Source organism: Talpa occidentalis, unplaced genomic scaffold (assembly GCF_014898055.3).
Source record: "Talpa occidentalis isolate TD23 unplaced genomic scaffold, MPIMG_talOcc4v2.1 talOcc4.13, whole genome shotgun sequence".
NCBI lineage: Eukaryota > Metazoa > Chordata > Mammalia > Eulipotyphla > Talpidae > Talpa > Talpa occidentalis.
The window spans coordinates 82,764,051-82,772,213 of NW_023601322.1; the positions used below are offsets into that span (position 1 = coordinate 82,764,051).

At 39.6% G+C, this 8,163-nt stretch overlaps 1 protein-coding gene across 1 annotated transcript; it reads right to left on the minus strand.

Moving 5' to 3' along the window:
* Window positions 1-5,968: 5,968 nt before the first annotated feature.
* Window positions 5,969-7,118, minus strand: FTMT (ferritin mitochondrial). The gene has a single exon (XM_037508250.2). The coding sequence runs from the start codon at window positions 7,019-7,021 to the stop codon at window positions 6,293-6,295; it is 729 nt and encodes a 242-aa protein (XP_037364147.1). The 5' UTR covers window positions 7,022-7,118; the 3' UTR covers window positions 5,969-6,292.
* Window positions 7,119-8,163: the final 1,045 nt, after the last annotated feature.

Genomic DNA, 8,163 nt, shown 5'->3' on the forward strand with positions numbered 1-8,163 from the left:
GGATGAGTGTGCACACATATAAAATTTGTTCATGTATTCATAAAAAGATAAACTCCTTTAGGCGTCTTAATAATGCAGAATAAAAAAATGTAAAGTTTAGGAAAGCTAGCAACATACACAAAAGCCTCCGCACCTTTCTGATTTCATAAACTGAGTGCTGCTTGATGGCTTGCTGGTTCGTGATTAATAGTGTCTTGTACGCAGACATGCTCACTCCCTTTATGGTTTTGGGTTAGCAGTTGTGCATGTTTCTCCTCTGCTTTCCAGCTGTGTCTTGTGGCACACTTTTGGAGGGAGTGCATGTGTGAGTCTTGTAAAAAGTCCTTTTCACCACTATGTGTAACTCTCTCCTTTCTTTGTTACAGTGGAGGTGAACGTTTTCTGTTGCCTTTTGAGTGGAAATCTTGAAGTTGAAGTTTTGAAACGTCAAGTGAATTTTCTTGACTTCAGAAACTCTGAGTCACAGAGTTTCTGCAAAACCAAAGTTTCTACAACACACACACACACACACACACACACACACACACACACACTCTGTCTTTGACTATTCTGGCACATAGATTAAGTGCTTCTCCAAGGAATTTCTTCCCTTTTAAATGTCCTGCACAAAACATGTTTACATTTGAAAGTGAAGGATGATGATTTTCAAAAGCTGCTTGTATTAGGGATGATATGCTATGTTTTCCTGTTAGTCTGCCACCCAAACATCTTGGCATTACTGGATGTTTTTGTACGAGAGTGAAACAATCTGTCATGATATTGAGGGACTGAAAGCCATTACATTCTGTATAGTAGGTTTTTGTTTAGATATTGAGCCTCCATTGGCTCAATTCCAGATACTCTAATTCATGAAAGCTTTTGTCTTTATTTTATTTATTAAATTACAGTAAAGACTATATTTCACCTTTAATAACTTATATTTACTAGTTTTATAACATCTGCTAAATGAAATTAAAATATTTCAATATAGAGAGGTATTTCAGAAGTTGATCTAATTTACTACTTATTTGGAAGTTTGAGCTCACCCAATGTAAACACCCTGTATGTGTCCTTTTCTTATCTTAAAATTGATGTTTCTTCTATGGATGCTGATTGGAAAGGTTATGTCCCTCAAGGTTATACCTGCATTCTTTATCTCATGCTCCATTCTCCCCTCCTGCCTCATGCTATCACTTGCTTTTAAAATCTCTCCTTTTCTATAGCTCCTTTCATAATTCCATCATTCCTCTGTGGCATTTGATGAACTCTCTCTCATCTCGTGCTTCCAAGACCAGAGTTGTTAATGACCTTGCTATTTTCATTTCTTTTCTGTGTGCCGTCAAGGGTTCTATATCTAAACTCCTCTAAATATAAAGCTCCTCCAATTTTCCAAGTTTCTATATTTGATTCCCTCTCCTGTCTTTCTTTCTTTTCTCTCCTCTTTGTGATTTAAGTCTTTCCCCAGGCTTACTTATCATTTCTGCACAGGCAACTTCCAGATTCACTTCTCTGAATCTAACTTTTTGAAAGATTCTGACCAATCAGCTCTTTCAGCTTGCTTCTGGATATCACTCACTCACTCACTCACTCACTCTCATACATTACTTTCATTGAGAATGCACTGAAAAAATAAATACTTCTTTGGAACTGTGGAGATAGTTGTGGAAAAAACACAGATCCTCACAGAAATTTCATGCTAGTGAGAGAGAGCATAAGCAAATAAAAATTGTGTCAGGATGTGTCAAATTCTGTGGAGCTAAACAAATCCTGTAAGAGGATAGAGATGGGAATCATGGAGACTAATTTAGTTTGGATCATCAGTAAAGTCTATAAGATGCCACTTGACAGAAATCTGAAGGAAGTGAGACACTGAAGAAAGTGAGAATGTAAACCATATTCATGCTGGGGGGAAAGTTTCCTAACAGAGTAAACAGGTACAAGGAAGCAAATGCAACTGGAGTAGTCAACAAAACAGATGTTCCATCTTTCACTATGTAATATGGAGGTAGATATATCTGATGTGGGGGATGGTGGTGAAATACCTCTTTGTCCTAATTTTATATGCACTGTCACACACAGATAATAGGCACAGAGTTACCGGGTGCTTACGTCACATAGGACTTCAGAGGATATGATAAGTACTTTGACTTTTATTCCAAGTGAGAGAAGCCATTGAAGGGTTTTGAACAAAGAAGAAAGTTCCACTTAAAATGAAACACTTTGGCCACTTTGTGGAAATGTGACCCAGTGCAAGCTGTTAGTCCCGTCAAGAGTGTCATATAAAATGTACTTATGAAGGTGAAGACGATACCTGTACAAAGTGGCAATCATGAATGTTGTAAGAAGAGGTAAATTTCAGCATTTATTTTGAAGGAACAACTGAAAGGATTTTCTGAAGAACTGGCATAAAGTATGAAAGAGTAGTCAAGAATGAGTGAACCTCAGAAAATAGTAGAATAGAGCTTCCATTTATTACACAGTCAAAGATTTTGGGTGAAACAGCTTGTGGGGGTTATTGAAGTCATCAAGAGTGTGGTTTTGAACATGTTAAATATGAAATGTCTATTAGACATCCGAGGATAAACATTAAATATTTAGATGTGCAAGTCTGGAGTTGAGAAATGAGGTCAAGTAAACTATATCAACACATTCTCAATGCATATTTAAATAAAAGTCATACAGCTAGATAACTAGGTAATAAATACAGATAAAGAAGGGAAGAGCTTCAGAAGTGAAGACCAAATTCGAAAACATGCTTATGCTTAAAGTTCAGATAATTGGGGGAGGGATGAGACAGAGATATAAAACTTTAACAAGTGCTTCAAGAGAGACATAGGAAGTCTTGCTCACTGGTTGAGTAAGAAGACTGAGAAATGCCTGTTGGATTTACCAACATGGACATTTCTAATGACCTTGACATAAAACAAAATGAACTGGGGCTAGGGAGTAGAACTCTTAAGAAATTTTGCTGTAAAAGAAAACAGTACAAAGTGGTAGCTTTGTATTTGCTGGAGGGGATAAAAGTCCAAATGTGACTTTTTTTAGTGTGAAAAAATAACACCATTTATTGCTTCTCATGGGAACCAACAAATAAAAAAGGCAAACTTGATGATGTGAGTGAGGATAGTTATAAGTGTGATGTCCTTGTGTCCTTGGGTGGATAGAGGGTTGGGCTTCAGGCCACTGTGGGAAGGTGGTTTTGGGAAACAACATAAAAATACTTCAACCATGTACCAAAGCAAAACCACACTCTTGATGACTTCAATAACCTCCACAAGCTGTCTCACCCAAAATCTTTTGCTTCATTTGTGAATACAGATTATGTGATTGATGCAATGATAAGAGCGTGTAATTTTTTTCCTATGATTACTTCTAAATTCCCAGTGAAATAAGAGGATTATCAACTAACAGTAAGAAGGAGGAGGAGGATTGGGAGATTTAAGGAATACTAAGTATGTGTGAAATTATCATCTGTGGTGAAGGCTATTACATGTTTTTTTTTTTTTTTTAAACAGTAACATAGAATTAAAAAAAAAAAAAGACTATCCAGCATGCAAAGGCATGAACACACACACACATATACACATACCAAGAATTTCAAGAGACTTATTTCACTTTCATTTTAATACTATTTAATTAAGGGAAGGTGGATAGTGACTTACTAATTTCATGACATAGTAATGGTTTGAAAACACTCATGTAGAAGAACTGGGACAATGATCTGAAGAAATCTGAGTCTTTTGTCACACAATAAAACAGTAAGGATGGAATGTAAAGTGATATTGTTCAGCATAATCAAATGTGAAATCTTATGCATTCTCTTATCCCCAATACCTCCTCCTGTAGAGACCCCTCTTACTCTCAACTCCCGTATTTTACAGTAACTCAGGCTTGAGACCTATCAGTTTTCTTCCTCTGCCCATTTTCTGTAACTCTCTCCTTAAATTTGCCATTGAAAAGTTTCTGCCTCTAAACTCTCACGAGCTTCTTTTTCTGTTTTCATTGATTTCACCCTAATCAGACTCTTATTACTTTCTCTTCATCTATTATTTGTACTTTTATTATGATAATAATGGGTGTCCAGGATGAGATATTTATTTTTAAAAGACAAATTACCAAAGAAAATAAAAGTCATGCTTTCATTGTTAAGAGATTGTCCAGTTTCACATGTTGGAATATACAATTCCATATATCTTATGTGTTTATGTGTTATGTAATTTCCTTATAATTGTTTATATAATTATACAGTGTGACCCTGACTTGTAATATGCTTGATTTTAGGAGAAAACATTGTGAATCTCTGCCGATATCATTACATGTTTGACGAAAAACATATTGAATAGTTGTAGAACATTTCATGCATGGCATTTTAATTTAAACCATTTTGCTGAATTTATAGTTCTTTGCATGTTCTTCTCAGACCTGGGGCTGCAGGGAGCTCAATTTGCCATGGGCTTCCAGGCATTATGCTCTAAAATTAGTCAACTCTTAGTCTGTTGCAAGGTACAACTTCCTATGGGTCACTCTTAGTCAATAACAGAGTGCTGGAAATGTAAGTAGACAGACCCACTTCTTGGAGACTTGGGGCTCCTCTGATGTGTCATGTTAACTGGAGGTCTTCCTGATAGCCTAGAAAAACTCTCCTGAGATCTATTCCCAACTTTCCCTTCTTCCTTCCCTCCTGAGACTTGCAAGAAATCTGAAGGTTTTCCCCACTCCTTTCCCATTATCTCTTAAAGCCCTGTCTTTTTCCCTCTAGTGATTTTTGTGCACTTAATTCCTTGGAGCATCTATTTCTCAAAGGACCCAAACCAACACAGACATTAAAGTTGTTTTCAGATTTTTATTCTGTACAACTCAACATATGATTACTCTACTCTTAGCATCTTAGCGTTTTCCTGTTCGGAGTCCTTCAAAGCACCACCCTTGTCCACTAAATTAAGACCAAAGTCTTCCTCCTCACCTCCACAGTATGGTCCTAGCCCATCTTCCCAAACACCACCAATATTTTGTCGAGCCCAAGACCTGCCCACTAAATATTCTCCCTCTTATTTCATTCCCGCACCCCCAAGCCCCAAAATACATCTGTCCAGGGGAAACCTACCTCAGTTTAAATCCCTTCTTGATTTTTTTCACCCTAATGTTTGTTCTCCTCAATTTCTGCAAAGTATTCACTTTTTGATATGTTAAAAGGGAGGTAATGTAGGTCAGTGTTGAAGTGTATATAGTCTGTTTTGTAATCAGACAGACCTGGCTAGTTATGTCATCATGAAACACATAAAAAACCCAGACAACTAGTTGAAATTGAATGGGTGATTGGAAACACTAAGTAAAATACCTAAATTTAAAAATTTCACATTTTTTAGTTTTCTCTTTGTTTTTAATTGCAGGAATTCCCAGAGCCCTTAAAAGGCAAATATAACTTGTGACTCACATCATTTATCTCAAACTTACTTGACATAAAATTCCTCTTAAAAAAAAAATATATATATATATATATATATCTCCAGGGCCTCCCCTGGTGGTGGCACAGCGGTTGAGCGCTGGTCTGCAAAGTTGCCCACAGCCTCTGCAGTGCCAGTTCGATCCCAGGCTGCTGGCGAGGGTCCCACATGGTGCGACAGACCTCTCCTGCTGTGCTCGCTGCTCCCCTCAGCAGTGTGTTTCGTCAGTCTGTCTGTTCTGTTACCCTCTCTGGCTCTGGTGAATTCTCTCACCCTCCGGTGCTTCTGACTGTACCCAGTGCTTGTATAAATAAATAAATCAATAAATCTTTAAAAAAAAATCTCCAAACCCTTTTTTTTTTGGAACACACTTTGGGAAAGGGTAAAGGTGGTCATAACACTTTGAATGTATGGTTTTTACAGTAATATATATATTTTTTATCTTGTTGTAGTTATTTACTTTACACATTTTTTCTACTTTAGCCTTTAGCTTAAGAGCTTGAAAGTAACTGGCACTTATTAAGTTGAAAATCAAGGACTTTTAGTGAAGATTCATGGTCTGGAATAATATTTATTAACAGGAGAAAGTTTGCATTTATTTTCAGTAGCCTTTTTTGCAACCTTTTTTTTTTTTTTTCCTTTAGTACCACAGTATCCTGGGTAACCTTGCAGACTAGGGGAATTATTTTGATACTGGACAGAAAGTCCTTGTTAGCATGAGGCTAAATACATTTTCTCTACATGTCTTTTTATTGGAGGAACAGTGTAACCAAAGAACATGAAAGTGGAAGAACATTTTAAAATCAAGGAAGCAGGAGGGCTGAATCTGGGTTCTGGCACCCCTAGGTGGTAGGGAGGCTGCCTGTGGCTTACTTCTGATTGTTTTCATTTCCAAGGGTATGTTTGTCAAAAAGGTACTCCGCCAGACTAGATTTGGGGGCCCCCATCTTAACCAAGTTTTGCACGTGGTCACCTAATTCTTTGATAGACTTCACCTGCTCATTCAGATAGTGGGTTTCCAGGAAGTCACACAAATGGGGGTCACCTTTGTCTGAAGCCAGAGTGTGCAATTCCAGCAAGGACTGGTTCACATTCTTTTCCAACAGCAGCGCACACTGCATGGCGTTCAGTCCGCTTTCCCAGTTGTCCTGGGCTGGTTTCTTGATGTCCTGCAGGCATATCTGCCCTCCCCGCTGGTTTTGCAGCCTCATCAGTTTTTCTGCGTGCTGGGTCTCCTCTCGCGACTGGCGAAGGAAATAGTTGGCGAAGTTGTGCATGGCCACGTCATCTCGGGAGAAATAATAAGCCATGGACAAATACACATAGGATGCGTAGAGCTCGAGGTTGATCTGGCGGTTGATGGCAGCCTCGGAGTCTGGATGGAAGTTCTGGCGCACGCGGGAGGAGGCCAAATTCGGTTGGATTGGGTCCCCAGAGGAAGTGGCAGCGCTCAGCAGTCGACGAGGGGCAGTGGGCCGGGGTTCCAAGGGTCGCCCTGCGGCGCAGCGCAGCGGGAGCGCAAAGCCTGGGCACCATCTGCGCAGGGACACCAACGAAGTGCTGATGTGCTTGGAGAGGCACAGGAAGCAGGACAACATGCCTTCTCCTCTTTACAAGCGTGGAAACTGACGCCAGGCCTGCTCTTCTAGCGCGCAGTGGGGCGCTGGGGAGATCAGGTCTGAATCAGAACATGGCCTTAGGCCACCTGCGATGCGTCATAAACCTTTTCACATCACCAAGTTCCATGCTCGGGGAGGCCCAGGGCATGTGCACCTTGTGCTGCGGGCTAAACTTGACAGTCGAACAGCTCCATTTATCTCGGTAGTGCCCCCACTGTCAACGCCAGATTTCCCCTCTGGGGCATTCCTAATTTACTATTTCACCTTAATGGAAAAAGCTGTCAGGGAATTAGTGTCACTTGCCAAAAGAGGACTGAGCCAGCCTTGCTTGGCCTCTCTCTCGGCCTCTTTCTGTCCAAAGGCCAAGGGAAAAGGCGGAGGCTAGGGAGCAACCTGAGGAAAAGTAAAAGTCACCACCAATGCATTTGATGGAGTGAAGGTCCACAATCAACGAGTGTTTTTATAAATTGACTTTCTGGCTATTATAACAAATTTAGGTAAAGAATTGCCAGTTTAGTTACATTTTCAAGAGACTATGATAAAACCGTGTTTTCTTTTAAGAGACATTTTATTTTTAGGGCCTCCCCTGGTGGCGCAGCGGTTGAGCGCTGGGCTGCGACTCTGCCCGCAGCCTCTGCAGCGCTGGTTCGTTCCCCGGCCGCCGGCGAGGGTCCCACAAAAAACAACATAAAAAAAGAGCCATTTTATTTTTAATTATAATACTTAACACACATTATAAAGAAGATGCTGTAAAAATAGGAAGAATATATAAACTAGCTCTACACTTGATGTTACCTTCCTGCCTTTTGTTAATGCAGATGCATATTTTTAATTTTTAACAATATTTTGTTAACATTACTTTGCATGGTGTTTCACACAATGCATCATTATAACATTCCACATCTATATATGCTGCATGAAGTATCATTCACCATACAATGGACCCCTTTTACCCACCTCCTTCCCCCTTCCTTCCTGGTATTGTAGTATTATGTAGTGTATATGCACCACATCTTCTTAATCCATTCCTCTGTCCTTGGGCACTTAGGTTGCTTCTATAACTTGGCTATTATAAATAGTGCTGCAGGGCCTCCCTGGTGGTGCAAGGGCTTAAGACACAA